The 22,493-nt window shown below is 40.3% G+C and overlaps 1 protein-coding gene across 4 annotated transcripts in view; it reads left to right on the forward strand.

Annotated features, from left to right (window-relative positions):
• The window catches only part of ADGRB3 (adhesion G protein-coupled receptor B3), a 1,057,188-nt gene that overhangs the window by 958,935 nt on the left and 75,760 nt on the right, over window positions 1-22,493 (forward strand). For 3 of the 4 annotated variants that reach the window (XM_040428625.1, XM_040428624.1, XM_040428626.1), the window contains 3 exons: window positions 6,003-6,088; window positions 16,498-16,596; window positions 16,970-17,141. In XM_040428625.1, the coding sequence (XP_040284559.1) occupies window positions 6,003-6,088; window positions 16,498-16,596; window positions 16,970-17,141 (357 nt within the window). The remainder of the gene's footprint in view (window positions 1-6,002; window positions 6,089-16,497; window positions 16,597-16,969; window positions 17,142-22,493) is intronic. The other variant, XM_040428627.1, reaches the window with a different exon arrangement.

Genomic DNA, 22,493 nt, shown 5'->3' on the forward strand with positions numbered 1-22,493 from the left:
TATCTTTTAGGCACTCCCAAACATTTAACTTCTAATGTTTGGTGTCTTCTCAACAACTACTCCCTCTCTTGAAGTACATTTATTTAATTGATTTTGTTATTAAATTAATTGATATTAATCACCACTGGTTTACTTACAAAAAATAATAGGCAATTGCATGCTTCTCCATAATAATGAAGGTGCAATAATATGTGTATCTTTTTAAGAATGGTTTTATGGTCAATGAAGTCTTGCATTAACTATTATATTGTCTGTCATAAATGCTGCAAATGTTCTTAAGTCCTTAAAGAATCACTCTCACAAAAATCTTTATTCTCTGACCTACTAGAAAGGTAAATGATGTAAACTGTAGTGAAGGTAATCTTACTGGTGACTGTATTTGTGAGTTTTAACCTCCCTTCTGATCCTCAATTGTGTCATGTGACCAGCACTCTGATCTCCAACTGACACAGGACAGGAAGTCACTTTTCCATTTATTCCTATGAGACTGACATTGAGACTCCCATAGGAATACATAGAGAAACTGACTTCCTGTCCACACATAAGATACTGTATTATTGGGAAAGTCAGCGTGTTGGTCACATGACATAACTGAAGATCAGAAGGGAGGTTATCACTCACAAAGATTATCTTCACGGGGGCGGAGCGAGCCGAGATGGACGCCTGATCTCAGAGCTCCTCACAGACGCAGCTGCTTTTCCAGCATAACGGGCAATTTTACCCCCCTAACATGGTGAAGACTAACAAGGACAGAAGTGCCAGACCCAGTCGGAGATGGATCGTTTCCTTAAAAAGAGAAGTTTTTCCCCGACACACAGATGCAAGATGTCGTTACTTTCTCAAATACAAACACAAGATAAATTACATAAACTAACACACTCTGAAGTTCATAAAGAAGCTCTGGTGGTTCTAAGATGCAAGGTTAAGGATCTCCTCAATCTTAAAGAAGCCAAATCCCTTTTACGTTTGAAGAGTAAAATATATGAGCATGGGGACAAGGGAAACAAAATGATGGCCCACTTAATTAAAAAGAGGAGGGAAAAAACCTTTATCTCATCTATTAAGCCTGAACCCTCTTTGAGAGTAACTTCCACTCCCCTTATAGCCAAAACTTTCCAGAAGTTTTACTCTAATCTCTACAATCTTCCTATACCGAACGCAGACTTAGACTCCCCTGGAAAAACCAATCTGAACCTCATAGAAGAATTCCTGTCTTCAATTAACTCCCCCTCTCTTTCAGATGAGGACCGACAGCTACTACTCAAACCTTTTTCCATTTCAGAGGTTGATAAAGTTCTCAGCTCTATCCCCATAGGGAAAAGCCCAGGACCGGATGGTCTTCCTATCATTTACCTTAAGAAATTCAAAAAGCATTTACTTCCACATTTCACTAATCTATGCAATTCACTGTTGGGGGGTTCGTCTTTAGCTCCCCAGGCCTTGAGGGCACATATAACTATCTTGCACAAAGAAGGAAAGGACCCTGAGGAATGTGGGAGCTACAGGCCCATCTCACTACTCAATTGCGACTTGAAATGGTGGTCTAAATTATTAGCGTACAGAATGTCCCCATTGCTTAATAAATTGGTTGACCCTGAACAAGTAGGGTTTGTCCCGGGAAGGGAAGGGAAACATAATATTTGGAGGTTGGTACACTTAATTCATAATGCACAAGTTACAAATACACCCATGTTATTATTGGGAACTGATGCGGAGAAAGCATTCGACAGGGTTAACTGGGATTTCATGAAAGCCACTTTAGTGAAATTTGGCTTTCCCTCAGTTTTTGTTTCAGCCATCTTCTCGCTATATTCATGCCCTACAGCACAAGTTTTGGTGAATGGAGCCCTGTCGGATGCCTTTCCCATCAAAAATGGGACAAGGCAGGGTTGCCCTCTTTCCCCCTCCCTCTTTATCCTGTGCCTAGAAATGTTCCTCCTCAAAATTAGACAATCAGATAAGATACAAGGAGTTTCCCTTGGTAGGTATCACCATAGGTCTGCAGCATTTGCTGATGATCTTTTAATAGTTATCTCCAACCCTGAAGAAGCAGTTCCCGCCATCATGTCCCTATTCGACAAGTATAGTGTAGTGTCCAATTTCAAGATCAATTTCTCCAAGTCAGAAGCCCTTCCAATCAACGTCCCAAATAGTGTCCTAGCCATACTCAAACGATCCTCTGCGTTCAAATGGCCCACGACATCTATTAAGTTTTTAGGGGTTAATGTCCCTGCTAATCTAAACCTTTTGTTTAGACTTAATTACACTCTGCTACTCTCTAAAATTAGATCCTTAATCTCTTCTTTAAAGGTAACCCTATATGTCCTGGTTTAAGAGGAAAAACCTTCTTTCCACATTTGTATTACCCCAATTGCTATATTTATTTCAGGCCCTCCTGTTACATATTCCCGCCTCTTTTTATACTCAAATCAGAAGAATATTCACAACCTTCCTTTGGAATACTAAAAGGCCTAGATTTGCTTACTCACTTCTTTCTCAGAGAAAGCATAAAGGTGGTATATCTTTACCGGATATGGCATTATATAATAGGGCCATCCAACTAGCTAGATGGGCGCTCCTAACAAATGATAAAATAAATGCACCTTATTTGGATATAGAGAGGACTATACTAGGGATACATAGGAATGCTATTTTGTGGTCCCAGGAAGCTCCTTTCTTTCTTTGTCCAGAGATGGGCCTGTTGACCAAAAGCATGCTTATTAGTCACTGCAACTCTCCAGTAGCTCCCCCAAAAGGGATTAAATTATCTAAATTAGCTCCACTTGATGTGATCCCTTACCTCTTTAACAGGATAGGAGGTAGAGACAAAAGTTGGTGGCATTCTTTAAGTGGTGTTAGAATAGGTGAGGTGATAGAATCTAATCACATTTTACCTTTGGAAGATATCCATGCCAAATTGGGTAAAAAAAAAAAACTACCCCAATTCAAATGTGGGACTTCAGAAACACCTGTAAGAAATATGAGAAAGACCTGGATTGTACGTTTTCTGAGCCCACGTGGCTAGAAAATCTTTCTATACTACCAACACCCCTGAAAAAGTCACTCTCTATTACATACAACAACCTACTGAATATGTCCAGTAGAACTAAACCATATTTCCTACGTCAATGGGAAAAAGATTTGGGGAGATGCTTCTCTGACGCTGAATCTTCATATATTTTGTCTCATGCAGCTGGGTTCTCCACATGTATTCGCTTTCAGGAAAACTCCTATAAGACTATCACAAGGTGGTATAGGACTCCAGAGTACTTATTCTCCATAGGTATATCCCCCAACAATAAATGTTGGAGATGTCTTGCAGAAGTGGGATCTATGATCCATATTTGGTGGTCATGCCCTCTATTAGTGCAATTTTGGAAGGATGTCGAGAGATCTATCAATTCAATCTGTGCTACCTCTATAACACTCTCTCCTGAGTTAGTATTGCTCTGGATCCCTGACCACAACTTCCGCCCTTCAAAGAATAACCTTCCCACTCATATGATCGCCACAGCGAAACTGCTCATTCCCACCAAATAGAGGGACTCTAGTCCCCCAGACCTAAATATGTGGTTCAACAAAATGCATCAACTTCATAGAATGGAGGAGTTGTTGGGCTGGATCCATGGCAATAGATTTAAATACCTGGAGGTATGGTCTCCCTGGAAAAAAGCCCAAGCTGTGAGAGATGAGGCGATCCTAGATCAATTAGTGGGATAATATGAGGATAGACTCTTGTTATTTCTTAGCTAATATGTATATCTGTGTTGGAACATGTCTTTTTTCCATTTTCTTCAGACATAATTGAGGATTAGAACTTCCCCATCACATCATATGGGATAATCAAATTAGATGCATCATACCTGTATAACATTTTGCATACCTCAGTGGACTAATATTTCTATTCCACCCCTTGAGGGTTAGTCTTTCTCAATTACCAAGTGCCTTATGTTTTTTCCTTTTTATTCCTTCCCTTATATGTTATATTCCCTTTGTTTCATTTGTATAATGAATATGCTTTGGATTCATAATATGATTATGTTCATATGCGACTATTTTTGTAATCTACAATATTTGTAATCTACAATATTGTACTTTCACTGTAAGTCTCTTGACATGAGTCGTATTGTGGACTTCTGTTTGATATACTTGAAACAATAAAAAGAGATTTACACAAAAAAAAGAAGAAGATTATCTTCACTACACGTTACATCATGTACCTTTCTAACATGTCAGAGAATAAACATTTTTGTGGCAGTACTTTTAATATACAAAATTAGTGGTTTCTAGAGATGACAGAATCAACCAAATTTGATTTGAGTTAAATTCGGCTAAAAGTGTTCTTCTGGGACTCATTTTTCTCTCTAGTCTCTCACCTTTCTCTCTCTCTCACTTTCGCTCTATCTTTTCTTCACAAAATTCACATGAATTCAACTCCAAAAGTTCTGATTCGAAAGTAATTAAAATTTTTACAAAATGCGTGTTGAATTTGATTCATTTAGAATCAATTTGCTCATCTTTAGTAGGTTCACGTGTAAGAATTGCAATCTCATATACTGTAAATGTGACATCTATTGGTATGCAAATCCCTCTCCTGTCTTTCTGGAGAATTCACTAAGCCCATACATTACATATATGTCCTATTAATTTCAGTAGGCACCATGGGCAGGCTCAGTGGTTAGCACTAATGCCTTGTAGCACTGGAGCCTAGGTTCAAGGACAGCATCTGCATGGAGTTTGTATGACCTTCCGATGTTTATGCCAGTTTCTTCCTACAATCCAAAGACATTCTGATTGGCAATTTAGATTGTGAGCTTTACTGGGGGCAGCAATTGTGAAGCACAATGGTATATGGAAAAAAGAGGCAGAGCCACTATAAATTGTATTTACAATGGTATATGTTGTGGATATATAAATAAGTAATAATAAAAAAGAAAATGATTGCCTAATTTCCTCCATAGTGGCTTTATGCTGGGTTCTTCCGTGGAGAACAGTTCATTGATAGAGATCCCAGCATCAGGACAACATGTGATCATATTTTTGGGTGGAAGCTTCTAATGAAAAGTGATTGTAACTTTTCAGTATCCATATATTAACACTAACAGAATAAAATTGTTAATAGTAAATTGTATTATGAATAGAAAAAGTAAAAATTATGTAGGAGGAAAAAAAAAAGGAAGGTTTAGTTACTTGCTGTATAAACATTCATTTTGATATAAATAAATTTAACTTAATTGAAAAGAGATGACATTAAATTTTTGGGGGCCATCAAATCTATTGGAATGTGAACCATTGGAATGTTAAAAATAGCATAAAGATTGTGTATGTTTAAGAATCTGTGTCTATTGTTGCATGTAAAAAAAACTGAGGCGCCAATGTTTCCATTGATATAGCATTGTGTCTGTCTATAAAGAAGTATGGCAGATTAAATATAATCATCTTGAAATATCACTGGCTCTTCCACCAAGAAGTAGACGTTGTTTCAAAAAAAAAAAAGGGTTCATAAAAGTTCAGTGTCAAAAGCTGGTGTGATAAAGAACATTTTAAATTGTATTATATCACGTTACTGTGCTGCTCAAAATCTTATGTGCAAACTAATCCAATAAACAGTGCTCAAATTAGGCATCAAATTCCCTGGTGTGTGATCATCAAACAGCACATCTGTATCTCTAAAATGGAAATAAACTACCATGAGAAATTGTGCCAAGTCTAGTTGGAATATTATTTTTGTCTATAAATATTTCATTGCAAACTATCTGACAGACAAAGCTTGAAAATTAATAAACATTGTACAAATAGCAAGGAATTAGGCAAGGAAATGTACACAGTACAATATTTATCCTCTGAGACAGGAAACTCAATATATAAACTCAATTTGTATTAGTTCAAAATGACACAAGTTCAATAATTTAATTAGTAAATGTTTTTTTTATATTTTATTTTTATATACTTATTGTATTTGTCAATGGAGTTTGTGTTTAAATAATCTTTTTGTTGTGCAGGTCAACATGGTAATTGGAATTTTGGTCTTTAATAAACTTGTTTCAAGAGATGGTATCCTTGATAAAAAGCTTAAACACAGAGCAGGGTAAGCTGCATCCGAATGTTTGTCATCACTCATGATCACATTATTATTTTTTTCATTCTGCTTATTGTTTCTTAATTTTGTTTTCTAGTAGTTACATAGCTGCATGCTTCATTGAGAAGATGATATTTCATTCATGTTTATAGACATATTTAATGTCATTTTCAAAAGTTAAAAACAAAAAAAGTGCAGAATCATCATTAACTGAAATGCCAGCAAGTAAAATCTGAATATGACTAATTTACGGCTTATAGCCAGTGTAATGAGGAGTAGGCGATATATGCAATTTAAATATTGAGAACATCAAATCTTTTGAGTGAATCAAATAAACATGGTTTTAATTTTAGTAATTATATTTAAAGTTGATTTATGTGTAGTTCTACAATTGTAATTTAAAATAAATATTGGTAATCGGCTAGAGAAAGACTTAATCAGAATGGATTCAATTGTCTGAAAACAGTGTTCTAAACTGTATAAAAAATGTAGTTTGTATAATGGGAATTAGAGATTAGTGAATTTATTTGCCCAAATCTACCATATGATTCAATTCAAGTATTCTACACATATTGAAAGTGCTTTAATTGCCTTGAAATTTCTCTCCCTTAAAAATTCTCCCTAAACAAATTTAAATTCTAACAAATACAAAATGTTTAGAAAATTTTGGGTCAAATTTTGATTATTAAGAATACATTTTCTCAACTCTGATGCACATACATCCTCTTGTCATGTCTACAGATACAAATAATGTATGTATGCTTACAATCATGTTGCTATAAAAAAGGGTTGTTTAATGACAGATCCTATTAGGGCATATAGATGTCAAGGAGGGGGTTCTGTCACTTAGACGCCCCCTATAGTAGCCAACAGAGCAGAGAGTGGCTAGAAGACCCATCCCATTCATGTACTACATGGTTTGCCATAAAATAGAATGAATAGTATTATAAGTTTGTAAGTATGTTTCTCCTGATGCAACTGCTGGAAAATGTATGACCAGCAAAATGGCTTATCGATTATGTACAGTAAAAAGATAAGAAGCCTGATGGACCCATGTTAACTAAATGAAATAAAATAAACATTATTCATTATTCAGTATCCATTATAGTTCCTTTTAAAAATGAAGTCATGATGCCAATTTTGGTCCAAGAGCTTTGGCACATTGCAGTAGTATGTGCATGGACCATGTACTACAGCACACAATAAAAATTAGTACTCCAAATTCCATTATATGGTGCCTCCACGATGCACCAAGATTTTTTGTTTAGTGGAGAACACCTTTGTATATCAATGTAATAAAGCATCCTGCATTTATTCACACTAAATTCATAAGCCATATGCCTTTGTATAAAATCAAAAGCACACAGACATACAGAATCAACCAAAAGGGACCCTCAATTTTATTACAAATGAACAGAACATGTAACTACTCCAAATCTGTAAAACGTCCAAGGGTGGGTTCACAAACCCCAAAAATCTGCTGTAATATTCCATGTATTAACATTCAACAGTTCCATACAGATTATGTGGCTTGTTAATTCACAAAACAAAAAAAAGTTTATTAACAATCAATATTGAAAACATAAAGGGGTATACAACCGATAAAATGTGAACCGGGTCAGAGAGGTAATATCGGTGATTCACTATATTAGTATCAATGTGGCGACGAGCGAGTACTAATTGCTCGTGATACCTAAATCCATCGCATGAGTTCAATCACGTAGTCTGACCCAAGAGCCAGAGGTATAAGCCACACATGAAATGGACCACCTAGGGTTTGTAAGTGTCCAGCAGGGTATGTAATGCCACAATCACAGCTGTAACGGGGCTCCAAAGGCGCACTCGGTCTCCCATCAGCCGCAGACCTGCTGCTTAGCTTCGGGAGCGAGGATCTGTGTTCGGCCTCGTTCCCAGGGCGGCTTTGCTAGCTGGGTTTGTAAGTGGCCAGCAGGATATGGAATGCCACAATGACAGCCCCCTTATATGGTGGATCACAGAGGGCAATATATGCTAAGTTATGTCACAATAGGCACAACTTCACAGCAAGTATAGTGTGTATTGTACACTGAACTGATGAATGGCCTATGACATAAAGCCTCTGGACTCCGAAAGATGTGTATTTAGTGCTCGGTACATAGATGTATCATAACACTACTAGAGGGCAGTTGTCGCACAGGAGATGGTCGTGCACTTAGCCTGCCTAAGTAGCACTCTCTAGTATGAGAGTCGGCCACTCGTGTACGCCGACTCTCATACTAAAGAGTGTGGCTTAGGTAGGGATTTTTGTTTTTGGTGTCTGGCTCCTGAGGAAGTGCGCTAATTAGGCGCACAGAAACGCGTCGAGCCTTTTTTTACTGCTACTCTTACCAGTCTGCACTGATAGTTGGCTGTGTATGAGTCATATCAGCTGTTTTTTCGACTGGTTTGAGTGGGACACCACCAATTGAGCCTGTTTTTTGTTTCACACCTACGCCAGTCTGCACTGATAGTTGGCTGTGTATGAGCCATATCAGTTGCTTGATCAATACTGGCTTCATTAAGGCACCATTTATTTTTTCCCGAGCGGATGGCTAAGTGCACGGCCATCTCCTGGGCGACAACTGCCCTCTAGTAGTGTTATGATACATCTATGTACCGAGCGCTAAATACACATCTTTCTGAGTCCAGAGGCTTTATGTCATAGGCCATTCATCATTTCAGTGTACAATACACACTATACTTGCTGTGAAGTTGTGCCTATTGTAACATAACTTGGCATATATTGCCCTCTGTGATCCACCATATAGGGGGCTGTGTGTCACGGGGTAGCGTCACGGGTATAAAGATAGAGCGGAGGTGCACCCCCTGAGCTGCCACTCGGTCCCCTGTCCCTGCCTACTTTCACCACCCGCCCTAGGTGACAGGGCGCAACTGGGCGACAGTCCCTGACCTGAGTAAGTGCAATCAGAGAGATAGAGACATCAGGGAAGCAGACAGCCAATGAGAGGTAGCACTAGAGCGGACAGCGAGGTGGAACTAGCAAGGTACCACCAAAAACGGAAGGGTGGGCGGGTCAACTAGCCGGGGTCAGTCCGGGAGGTCACGTCAGCACTGGGGAGGAGACAGAGACAGATCCGAGAGCGGGCCGAGGTCAAAATCCGGGAGGTCACATCAGTACAAGAGAAGAGGCAAAGACAAAATCCAAAAGCAAGCCCAGATCAAAATCCGAGAGGTAGCGTCAAGGTTCAGGGAGCAGGCAGAAGAGGTGTCAGGAAGCAGATCAAGGGTCAAATCCAAAGGTAAGCTAAATAACAATAATAATACACAGCCTAAGGGACCAAAATCACAGGCAACCTGTAGCCAGCAGGTTGCCTGTATTTATAGTGGGGAGTGAGGGTCATGTGGTGTGACCAGCGTCACATGACCGTCAGACAGGCAAGTCGAGCACCGAGTTATCAGCTTGGCGCTCAAGGCAGACCTAGGAGCACGGAGCCTCCCAGCTAGCAAAGCCGCCCTGGGAACGAGGCCGAACACAGATCCTCGCTCCCGAAGCTAAGCAGCAGGTCTGCGGCTGATGGGAGACCGAGTGCGCCTTTGGAGCCCCGTTACAGCTGTGATTGTGGAATTACATACCCTGCTGGACACTTACAAACCCTAGGTGGTACATTTCATGTGTGGCTTATACCTCTGGCTCTTGGGTCAGACTACGTGATTGAACTCATGCGATGGATTTAGGTATCACGAACAATTAGTACTCGCTCGGCGCCACATTGATACTAATATAGTGAATCACCAATATTACCTCTCTGACCCGGTTCACATTTTATCGGTTGTATACCCCTTTATGTGATGCCCCCTCACAGTAATAATGCCAAGATATGTACCCTCTTCACAGTAGTAATGCTCACACATGCCCCCTCACAGTAGTTATGCCCAGATATGTGCCCCCTCACAGTAATAATGCCAAGATATGTGCCCTTTTCACAGACGTAATGCTCACACATGCCCCCTCACAGTAGGTATGCCCAGATAGGTGCCCCCTCACAGTAGTTATGCCCAGATATGTGCCCCTTCACAGTAGTTATGCCCAGATATGTCGCCCTCACAGTAGTTATGCCAGATACAGTATGTGCCCTCTTCAAAGTAGTAATGCTTACACGTGTCCCCTCACAGCGTTTTCATTTCTTTCTGGCAAAGCTACCTGATTCCGGCCCACGAAATTTATACCAAGTCTAGTGCGGCCCTCAGACGAAAAATGGTTGGGCACCACTGATATAGCACATACACTTCTGTGTCCCAGCGCAGCGTACAGATGTCCATACCCCAGGCCTTTGAATGAAAGGGCAAATACCCAAACAACCACCCACCCACAGGCCATAGCACTAAATGCGCACCTTTCCAAATTGCTGGCCCTGGAAGAGCACCCGAGCATCCCAAAGTGTTGTACTCGAGAACCCGAGCACTCTGGTGCTCGATCAACACTAATCCTAATGTATTGTGTGTAGTTAAGAGAGAAAGAATCACAATACCTTAAAGGGGTTTTCCTGGTTCAGAGATGAAAGCCGGACATACACATATTTTCACCCAGGCAGCCCTCCTGATGCTAGCATCGGAGCATCTAAATGCGCTCCCTTGCCCTGCGCTAGATCGCGCCGGCACGTGCTTTTTTGTTTACAATAACACACTGCCGTGCAGAAGCTTCCACCCGGCAGTGTGTTCGGTGACCTCAACGGCACTGATGGGCGTGTTTTAGCGCTGCCCTAGCAATTTTACTGGCTAGGGCAGCCCTAAAGCCCGCCTATCAGTGCCGGTAATGTCACCGGGATTCCTGGCAGCCCCATGGAGAGCCCGGTTCGTTGCCGGAACTCCTGAAAATGCCTTTGCTCTGCGCGATTTAGCGCAGGGCAAAGGAGAGCATCGGAACATGAACTGCTCCGATGCTCAATTCAGGGTGACTGCCTGCGTGAAAATTGAGGTATTTCCGGGTTCAGCTCTGAACCCGGACAACCCCTTTAATTCTTTGTAGCTGTGCATAAATCAAACAGTTAAACACCCTTTTCTTTTACATTTTTTTTAATTAGGCTCTACAGAAGCTATTAATCATAATTGTTTGGCAAATTCAATGAATTTTCAGATTGATGTCAGGTGTACTTTTCATGGGGATCAAAGTATAATTGCAACATTAGAAATTCACTATCAAAGCATTCTTTTCTTTTACATTGAAGCTTTCTTGTATGTTATTTTACGGTCAACGTTTTGTTAATTACAGCACCTCATGAAAGAATTGCAATAATATTTGAGGGGTTTTATTTTTGACTCTCCATTGTATAATTGCATGGAAAAAGTATGTATTATTACAGTTTCTCTGAAACAACTGACAAATATTAAGCCAGTCAGAATAGTTTTAACCCTTTGGCTAGCGGAGGTTTTTTCATTTTTGCTTTTTCATTTTTCTTCCTTATTTTCCATGAGCCAGAAGTTTTGTATATTTCCAGTAACATAGCTGTATGAGGGCTTTTTTTTTGCGGGACAAGTTGTACTTTGTAATGCCCCTAATAATTATGGCATAAAATGTAGTAAAAAATTTCAAATGGGGTAGAATTGGAAAAGAAAAAACGCAATCCCTCCACCGTTTTACGGGTTTTGTTCCCACGGTGTTTCGTTTACACCAAAATTGACCCATGACCTTCATTCTCTGAGTCAGTGCGATTACAACGATACCCCATATGTATAGGTTTTTTATGTCTAAATAGTTCAAAAATAAATTTTAACTTTGAGATTACCAATTTGGAGTGTGTGTGACTTTTTGATCACATTTTATTACATTTATTTGTGTAAGAGAAGCAATGAAAAAATGGCAAATCGGCCATTTTGAACCTTTTTTCCATCACGTAATTCTCCGTATTGGAATTTTTTTTTCTATTTTAATAGTATGAGCGTAAATATTTAGGTATGCCTAAATATATAGGTATTTATATTTTAATTATACAGAAAGGGGGTTGATTGAAACTTTTATATATATTTTTTTAAATACATTTTTAACTTTAAAAAAAAATTGTGCCTCATTTATGAGTTTATTAATTATATATACAGTCATGTGAAAAAATTAGGACACCCTTTGAAAGCATGTGGTTTTTTGTAACATTTTTAATAAATGGTTATTTCATCTCCGTTTCAACAATACAGAGAGATTAAAGTAATCCAACTAAACAAAGAAAACTGAAGAAAAGTCTTTTCAAGATCTTCTGTAAATGTCATTCTACAAAAATGCCTATTCTAACTGAGGAAAAAGATAGGACACCCTCACATGTATTCCCTCTTAAATTGGCTCAGATCTCACACAGGTATATCACACCAGGTGCACATAATTAGTAGATCGTTACTCTGCATGTTGAATGAGGCTTGCCCTATTTAAACCTCAGACATTTAGTTTGGTGTGCTCCTGACTGTTGAAGTGAGAGTGAGCACCATGGTGAGAGCAAAAGAGCTGTCAGAGGACTTCAGAAAAAAGATTGTAGCAGCCTATGAGTCTGGGAAGGGATTTAAAAAGATCTCAAAAGATTTTGAAATCAGCCATTCCACTGTCCGGAAGATAGTCTACAAGTGGAGGGCTTTCAAAACAACTGCCAACATGCCCAGGACTGGTCGCCCCAGCAAGTTCACCCCAAGAGCAGACCGCAAGATGCTAAAAGAGGTATCCAAAAACCCTAAAGTGTCATCTCGAGAACTACAGCAGGCTCTGGCTACTGTTGATGTAGAAGTACATGCCTCTACAATCAGAAAGAGACTGTACAAGTTTAACTTGCATGGGAGGTGTGCAAGGAGGAAACCTTTGCTTTCCAAGAGAAACATCGAGGCCAGACTGACATTTGCCAGCGATAAAGTTGACAAAGACCAGGACTTCTGGAATAATGTTCTTTGGACAGATGAGTCCAAAATTGAATTATTTGGACACAACAGCAGAGGACATGTTTGGCGTAAACCAAACACAGCATTCCAAGAAAAGAACCTCATACCAACTGTGAAGCATGGAGGTGGAAGTGTCATGGTTTAGGGCTGCTTTGCTGCAGCAGGACCTGGTCAGCTCACCATCATAGAATCCACGATGAATTCTACTGTGTATCAGAAGGTGCTTGAAGAACATGTGAGACCATCAGTTAGAAAATTAAAGCTGAAGCGGAACTGGACCATGCAACATGACAATGACCCAAAACATACTAGTAAATCAACCAAAGATTGGCTGAAAAAGAAGAAATGGAGAGTCCTGGAATGGCCAAGTCAAAGTCCAGATTTGAATCCCATTGAGATGCTGTGGGGTGACTTGAAAAGGGCTGTACGTGCAAGAAACCCCTCAAACATCTCACAGCTGAAAAAGTTCTGCATTGAGGAGTGGGGTAAAATTTCCTCAGACCGATGTCGAAGACTGGTAGATGGCTACAAGAACCGTCTCACTGCAGTTATTTCAGCCAAAGGAGGTAACACTCGCTATTAGGGGCAAGGGTGTCCTATCTTTTTCCTCAGTTAGAATAGGCATTTTTGTAGAATGACATTTACAGAAGATCTTGAAAAGACTTTTCTTCAGTTTTCTTTGTTTAGTCGGATTACTTTAATCTCTCTGTATTGTTGAAACGGAGATGAAATAACCATTTATTAAAAATGTTACAAAAAACCACATGCTTTCAAAGGGTGTCCTAATTTTTTCACAAGACTGTATATATTTTTTTGTTTATCAGGGATTTTAGATTTGCTATTTACAGTAAACTTTTCTGATTTCTTATCCTGGCCTGACATCTGGTGGCCAAAATAAGAATTGCAGCATGAACACTTTCAGCCTTATCAGCAAGGATGAGAGTGTTCAGCCCAACCACCGATGTCCGAATTGGCCACACGGGGCATCGGTTTTTGTGCATTTAGGTGCCGTGATCTCGCTTGATCACGGCATCTAAAGCATTTAATTACCGCGATTGGCATTATTGCCGGTCAGGGTAATTAGCCACAGGTCTCTGCTGTCTTCCGGTCATGACGCCCGCTGCACGTTCGAGCGGGTGCCATGTTAGCACATTGCTCCAGCGCCGTACATTCACGGTGCTGGTAGCGAAAGGGTTAAGGATCTCAACACATCCCACCATCCACCCGTTCAAAGAACAGACATTATTTGCCAATATTTAAATATTTTTGTCTGTGAGACAATAAATGGACATATTTTATATTTCTATCAATACGCTCTAGATATAAGCAATGTCTACAGTGTAATTATATATATTTATTTTTTTGCTCACTGAATTTTAAGTCTGTTGCTATGGATACTGTATTTATTTGTCACCTGTCTTCTTCACCCTAGAGATTTGCTGTTATCCTTCGAATACCAGTTACTTTGTTATATCAAAATTCCCTTAAACGATAGTTTATAAAAGGAGTCTGTATTGCTGTAATTTGCATAAAACTTATCAAATCTCAAATGATGCTTGATACATTTGGTGCATCTTTAAGTCTAAGACTTATGTCTTTAGATGTTACTCCATTTCCTATGCCACCCCTTGTTTTGACTTTTTGAAAAGTCATAGTTGATAAACCTGACTGCAATCAGCTTGATAGGTTAACCATGCCTAATTTCCCAACAACTTTTCTAAACTGGAATGAGCAATGTAAAAATGCTAAATTTTTGCACAAATGTGCCTTAAAAGTCACAAAGTAGTATCTCGCCACTTTTTAAAGACATAATTCTGGAGTCCAGAGCTTGATAAATTCCCACAATGATATTTGTAAACTCATTTGTGATTCCTAACACAAAGGAACACAGAGGCTCAGACTGTGAAGAAATTACAACCTACAGTATATTTTGAAGGCATTCTCATGGGAGCTTTGGCTCCACACAGGGAAAGCACACATAATTTGGTTCCTCCAGAACTATACCAAACTCCATAGATCTTCATGCATATGAAACTTTTACACTATTACCTAGTGTAGGGCATGATGAGGTGGTGCATTACAGGGATCTGTAGACCACCAAAAAGAGAATCCATGTGGCATGCTCTACCTCCTCTGGCCCCTCACCAGGCATAATACAGTGTGCCAATGTTCCTTTAACTTGTAGTAGGAGTGTTTTCTCCTGTATCAAAGCACTGATCATGTGTAAATATTTTTTGCTTTAATGATACCTACTTTTTGATTGGCATTCTTTGAAAATTAGTTTCTTGGTGTAGATTTTACATTTCATAAAGAATTCATAAAACTAGCCACTTTTAGCCAGTGCCTAAATTAGCTAGAGACAAAGGTATTCCCTGTAGAGAGCAATTATTTGTCATTTGCAATGATCTAATTCACAAAATAAGCTACCTGTGGTCTACTGTCATGTAACAGAAATTTGGTATTATGTACAGTAAACATTGGGTTAATTAGTTACTACCGTTTCTACTCTGATTTTATTTGATCATTTAATTATTGAATTTTAATCATTCAATTATAATGAGGAAAGTACAATAAAAAAAATACTTGTTGAAAGTACCAATTAAGTCAAACAGTTTGCTTATTACACACTTATAAAATGTGTTTATAGCGGTAGGAAGTGACACAGGTTATATTCCCCACTGAGCAGATTCTTCCAGTAACAGCTGATGTAAGACCAGAAACAACTGTCTTATAAAAGCCACTAATCAAGGCAATATCTCAAAGGAAGGAATTAAGAATATATAATAAGGATTGCAGGTTGGAAAAAATGTATTCTATAGCTATAGTTATGTGGTTTGTCCTGTAGGAGTGAATATGAGTAAATAAATATATTCATTTGTTATACATTTTTATTAGAATGTTTATTTTATATATAAATTGTGGATTGATGCTTCTGCACTGTTTATCAAACAATAATCATATTCAACTAAATAGATCATTAAATTTCATTCATTTAAATCTTACATTCAGGCTATGCTTCTATTATAACCGTGAAATTGAAGCATGAATTGGCAGTTCACTTAATAATTAGCTACATTAATAATTAGATATGATGTTCTTACCTGTACTACAATCTATATGTAATTTATTCCAAACATTACAACATTTCATGAAATGGACTGCATTAGCCTGAATATAGGACTGTCATCATATGTCTGATTTAGCACCTGCTTTTGTTAAGCTCAATGTATATTCAACTGCTTTATAGTACTTTAGCAAAATGGGAACTTCCCAATTTGTTAATAAAGACACAGTCTCTGCATGCATGAATGAAATTATCCTTCTTGTATTCGTAGTGATTGTCACAAACTTTTGTTTCGATATCTAGATTACAAAACAAAATTCCATTATTAAACAAATCAATGCATTCATCGTGTCACGTATGCATGAGATCTTAATTTTTTTTTTTAAAACTACAAATCTACAGCAGCAATTATTTTGGTGAAAATTGAATACTTTGTTCTTTTTGTGGGTGTTCTGTTTGTTTGCAGTCAGATGAGTGAGCCTCATAGCGGTTTGACGCTCAAATGTGCCAAGTGTGGAGTAGTTTCAACAACAGCTTTGTCAGCCACCACCGCCAGTAATGCCATGTTAGTCTAAATCATTTACATCTTCTTGTTACAAATCTTTTACCGTGCATGTCTGAAAATAGCCTGATGCAATTTGTGTTCTTCTAATAATAATACAATGCCTTTTCTGTTCTGTTTTTCTTTTGCTGTTTTTAAACATTAGCATCAATGTATTAAATTAAAAACCTCCTTTAAGTAAAAAAAAAACATTTGCATCAGCAATAATCCCTTCAGTAGCATGATGGTCTGGTCTAGTTTGTTAAGTATCATATATCTATTATCCATGGGTCCTCTTGTCACTGAAGGGTGTTGGCTGTTAATGTAATAACTATTGTACCATATTTTGTTGCAATGCACAATCTGGTTCAGCAAACAAATATTTCTGTCTGAATAGGGCATCCCTTTGGAGTTCTTGTGTTGTCCTCCCTCTCCTGGCTTTGACATGGATGTCAGCTGTTCTAGCAATGACAGATAAAAGATCGATATTGTTTCAGATACTCTTTGCAGTATTTGATTCATTACAAGGATTTGTCATTGTGATGGTCCACTGCATTTTACGAAGAGAGGTGAGAACATTATTTTTCCTTGCTTACCTTATTAGTATTCGCAATTTCGCAATTTCTTTCAAATTTCATATTTGTTATGCTATAACATACAGTAGATCAATAGCAAATAATGCAGTTAGTCAATTCCCATTCTTCATCTTATTAGAATTTTGCATGGGATGAATAAATCATGATTCACATAATCCAAACAATACTTCTGAAAAAGAATAAACTTCATTTTTAAATTTATGTGATGGAGTTAAAAACACACAGCAAGCTTGCTCTTATGATGTACATAAAACATCTAAAAATGTAATCTCCAAAGACTAAAATGAAAATATATACTGAAAGAATATCACTTCAGTCAATATCAATCTTCATCTCTAGTTTAGAAGGAACATAGCAAAATGTTAAAATGGATTATGATACCTGGGACCCTCACTGATCAGCGGCACTCCAGTAAACATTGTGGGCTATTTCTCGGCCAGTGACATCCCGTTCATCAATTAAGTGGCCTAGGTGCAGCTCAGCCCCATTCAAGTGAATGGGGCTGAGCTGCAATACCAAGCATGTCCACTATCCAATGGACAGCGCCGTGTTTAGTGAAGAGACCACAACACTCATTGGAGTGCCGCCTCCTCCCTAAGCAGCTGATCAGCAGGGACTCTGGGTGTTGGACCCCCATTGATCTGATATTGATGACTTATCCTGAGGATCTCGGAAGACCCATTTAAGAATATAAGGATTCACTTTTGAGGAACAAGATGGATCAAGGACAAGACTCAGGGAGTTCAAATGTTGGAGATTCTTCAATAGACAGGTTAGAGACTTATATAGATTGCTTTTGTGTTGCAGAGTAACTGCTTTACTCTGTATTTTGATCACTTCTACTTGAAGCCAGAGAAATATAAAAAATAATATAGTTATGGTATTATATTTTGTGGGTCCATTTAGTTTTCTACATAAAATAAGGCACAGAACACATACTTCATACAATTTTATTGAAAAACATGGTTACCTATACTTTTCAGTATAGATTTGACAAAAGAATAATGATATCAGTGAAGAAAAAAAACATGGCAAAGGGATATTCTTTTGCTATACATTTGGCTAAAGATGATGTGCAAGTAACTCACTAACCAGATTTTTTTTAAACCTGAAATATGTACATGGATATAAAATGGGTACATATTGGTTTGCTCTAGAAATGAGAATCAATTCAGAATTTGTCCCAAATTTTTCAAATGAACATTTTTTAAATACATTTTAGACACATCTTCCAAATAATTACCCCAGAGCAGAAAAAAGTTATTCCATTAACTGGGAGGTCTTTGTTGGGGTCTAGAAGGGTACGTTTTCCCACCATGGAGAGCACCTAGTATGCATGAGGAGTATTGTAGGCTAGGCAACGTGGCTCTTGGTTTCTGTGAAGAATATATTCAAATGAACAAATCTGCTGTCATCAGATTGGCTGTTTGTTTTCTTTTGAAAGTAAAGATAATTTTTTCCCCAGAAACCCAAATATAGGCAAATTAGCTTACTTTCAAAATTGAGAGTGCATCACGATACTAGGCTCTCAAATGTAAAGAAACCTTCAGGGAAGTCACAGCAGTCTCAATCTTGAATCAAATCCTTGTGTTTATTCACACCGAAAAATACAGCAACGTTTCGACACACAGGTCTTTCTCAAGCTACATAATCAATTTCATTCTTTATGATACTAGGCTCTCTCCATATTGAGAAAGAATACTTCCCTGACCCTGACAAAGGCCTCTAAGCTAGCAAAGCCAATTTTGTGCTAGTCTGATAAAGGTTACTCACTCAGCAGATTCTGGCTTGATTATTATTCAAGTTGTGGTTTATGGTCTCTATGAAAGATTATCTATTGACTCTGAATACCTATTTTATACCAAGTGGTGCAGAAAATGTAGTTTTCCCATTCAATTGGAAGAAAAACTGATTTGCATGTCTCTTCCCAAGGGGAAAGTTATGCATTGGCTGGCTAATCGTCTCTCTCTGATTTTAAAAAAAAATCAGTAAATCAGACACAAAATTAATTTTAAGAAATTTGCTTATCTCTGCTTTGTCCCTCATATTAATAAATATCCAAGTTTGGAAGATATTTTAACAAAAAATCTGGTATATTTTGTGCAAACCATTCGTTATGTGGCAAACTACTAAATACATTTTGGGTCATTTATCAAACTAGTGAAAAGTAGAACTGGCTTAGTCGCCCATAGCAACCAATGAGATTCCAAATTTCATTTTTCAAAGGAGCTGTCTAAAATGAAAGGTGGAATCTGATTGGTTGCTATAGGCAACTAACCTAGTTCTACTTTACACCAGTTTGATAAATGATCTCAATTATTCTTTCAAAGGAAGAGGACATTGCAGTATGGAATCATCAGTAGAGCTAGCAGCAAAATGGGTTTTTTTGGCATGTAAATGTTGGTTTGAAGCCTAGAATTTGCTAAGTGAACTCTCTGAATACCTGGTTTGGCACAATTGAAAAGTACACAGATGGCTTGGGACAGTTGTTTGCCATGCCAAACATAAATCCAATAAGGTGGAAAAATCTATATTAAAGTTTATATAGAATATGCAGATTACTTAATTACATTGATATTACCGTTAAAGCAGCTTCAGCTCTTATAATCAATGTAAGCATTTAATACTTGCATAAAGCTGATTTCATAGTCTTTTTTTTATGTGGAATGGAGACAGAATAATAATAGTAATACTATTACTTCTATGACTACTGGTGATTATTATTATTATTATTATTATTATTATTATTATTATTATCGTTTCATATTCTCATCATTAGTAACTTAGTTTTATGTAATCGACTATTTTTCTACCTTTACTTGGACACTAAAAATATGTATCAAGGAAGGATTTATAATCTTTGCCTTCCACTTGACTCCATAGGAAACCTACTTTTAACTAGGGGTGAAACGATTACTTGATTGAATCGAGTAATTCAACACAAAAAAATCCTTGATGCTAATTTTTGGCATCGAGGATTCGTTTGTGTCATGTGACCAGGGAGCGGGAGTAAAGCGCTTGCTATAACTTACCACTCCATGGTCACCCGCCGGCCTGTACCGCGCTGCACTGGATCCTGACACATCGTCAGGTCCTAGTGCACGTAAGCGCGCACTATGACCCAACGCTGTGTGACGTCAGGATCCAGTGCAGCGCGCGGAGAAGAAGAGGAAGGAGCGCTCTGTAGGGGCACCCGTACAGGTTAGGTAATTATTTTATTTCACTGGCGCTGGGGACATGGCGCTAAAGGGGGACAACCTGCAATGGATGGCATGGAGGGACAGATGGGAGTGGGGGACATGGGGGGGCTGACTGATGGCAGTGGGAGACATGGAGGGGCTTATCTGATGGCACTGGGGGAGTATGGGACATGGAGGGGATGATTTGATGGCACTGGGGGAGTGGGGACATGGAGGGGCTGATTTGATGGCACTGGGGGAGTGGCGGACATAGAGGGCTGATCTAATAGCACTGGGGGAGTGGGGGGCATAGAGGGGCTGACCTGATGGCACTGGGGAGTATGGGACATGGAGGGGCTGATCTAATGGCACTGGGGGAGTGGGGACATGGGGGGCCTGATCTGATGCCACTGGGGGACTTGAAGAGGCTGATCTGATGGCACGGGGGGACATGGAGGGGCTGATCTGATGGTACTGGGGGACATGGAGGGGCTGATCTGATGGCACTGGCGGACATGGAGGGGCTGATCTGATGGCACTGGGGGACATGGAGGGGCTGATCTGATGGCACTGGGGGACATGGAGGGGCTGATCTGATGGCACTGGGGAACATGGAGGGGCTGATCTGGTGGCACTGGGGGAGTGGGGGACATGGAGGGGCTGATACTATGGCACTGGGGGAGTCGGGGACATGGAGGGGCTGATCTGGTGGCACTGGGGAAGTCGGGGACATGGAGGGGCTGATCTAATGGCACTGGGGGAGTGGGGACATGGAGGGGCTGATCTGATGGCACTGGGCGACATGGAGGGGCTGATCTGTTGGCACTGGATGACATGGAGGGCTGATCTGATGGCACTAAGGGAGTGGGGGACATGGAGGGGCTGATCTGATGGCACTGGGGAGTATGGGACATGGAGGGGCTGATCTGATGGCACTGGGGGACATGGAGGGGCTGATCTGATGGCACTGGGGGACATGGAGGGGTTGATCTGATGGCACTGGGGGACATGGAGGGACTGATCTGATGGCACTGGGGGACATGGAGAGGCTGATCTGATGGCACTGGGGCAATGGGAGACAAGGAGGGGCTGAATTCATGGCATTGGGGAGTAGGGGACATGGAGGGGCTGATCTGATGGCACTGGGGGACATGGGGGGCTGATCTTATGGCACTAGGGGAGTGGAAGACATGTAGGGGCTTATCTGATGGGAGTGGGAGAAATGTAGGGACTTATCTGATGGGAGTGGGGGACATGGAGGGGCTGATCTGGTGGCACTGGGGGACATGAAGGGGCTGATCTGATGGCACTGGGGGAGTGGGGGACATGGAGGGGCTGATCTGATGGCACTGGGGAGTATGGGACATGGAGGGGCTGATCTAATTGCATTGGGGGAGTGGGGACATGGGGAAAGCTGATCTGATGCCACTGGGGGACATGGAGAGACTGATCTGATGGCACTGGAGGACATGGATGGGCTGGTCTGATGCTACTGGGGGACATGGAGGGGCTGATCTGATGGCACTGGGGGACATGGAGGGGCTGATCTGATGGCACTGGGGGACATGGAGGGGCTGATCTGGTGGCACTGGGGGACATGGAGGGGCTGATCTGATGGCACTGGGGGAGTCGGGGACATGGAGGGGCTGATCTGGTGGCACTGGGGGAGTGGGGACATGGTGGGGCTGATCTGATGGCACTGGGGAACATGGAGGGGCTGATCTGATGACACTGGGGGACATGGAGGGGCTGATCTGATGGCACTGGGTGACATGGAGGGCTGATCTGATGGCACTGAGTGACATGGAGGGCTGATCTGATGGCACTGGGGAAGTGGGGGACATGGAGGGGCTGATCTGATGGCACTGGGGAGTATGGAGGGGTTGATCTGTTGGCACTGGGGAAAATGGAGGGGCTGATCTGAAGGCACTGGGGGACACGGAGGGGCTGATCTGATGGCACTGGGGGACATGGAGGGGCTGATCTGATGGCACTGGGGGAGTGGGAGACATGGAGGGGCTGAATTCATGGCACTGGGGAGTAGGGGACATGGAGAGGCTGATCTGATGGCACTGGGGGACATGGGGGACTGATCTTATGGCACTGGGGGAGTGGGAGACATGTAGGGGCTTATCTGATGGGAGTG

This window comes from Bufo bufo, chromosome 4 (assembly GCF_905171765.1).
Source record: "Bufo bufo chromosome 4, aBufBuf1.1, whole genome shotgun sequence".
Classification (NCBI taxonomy): Eukaryota; Metazoa; Chordata; class Amphibia; order Anura; family Bufonidae; genus Bufo; species Bufo bufo.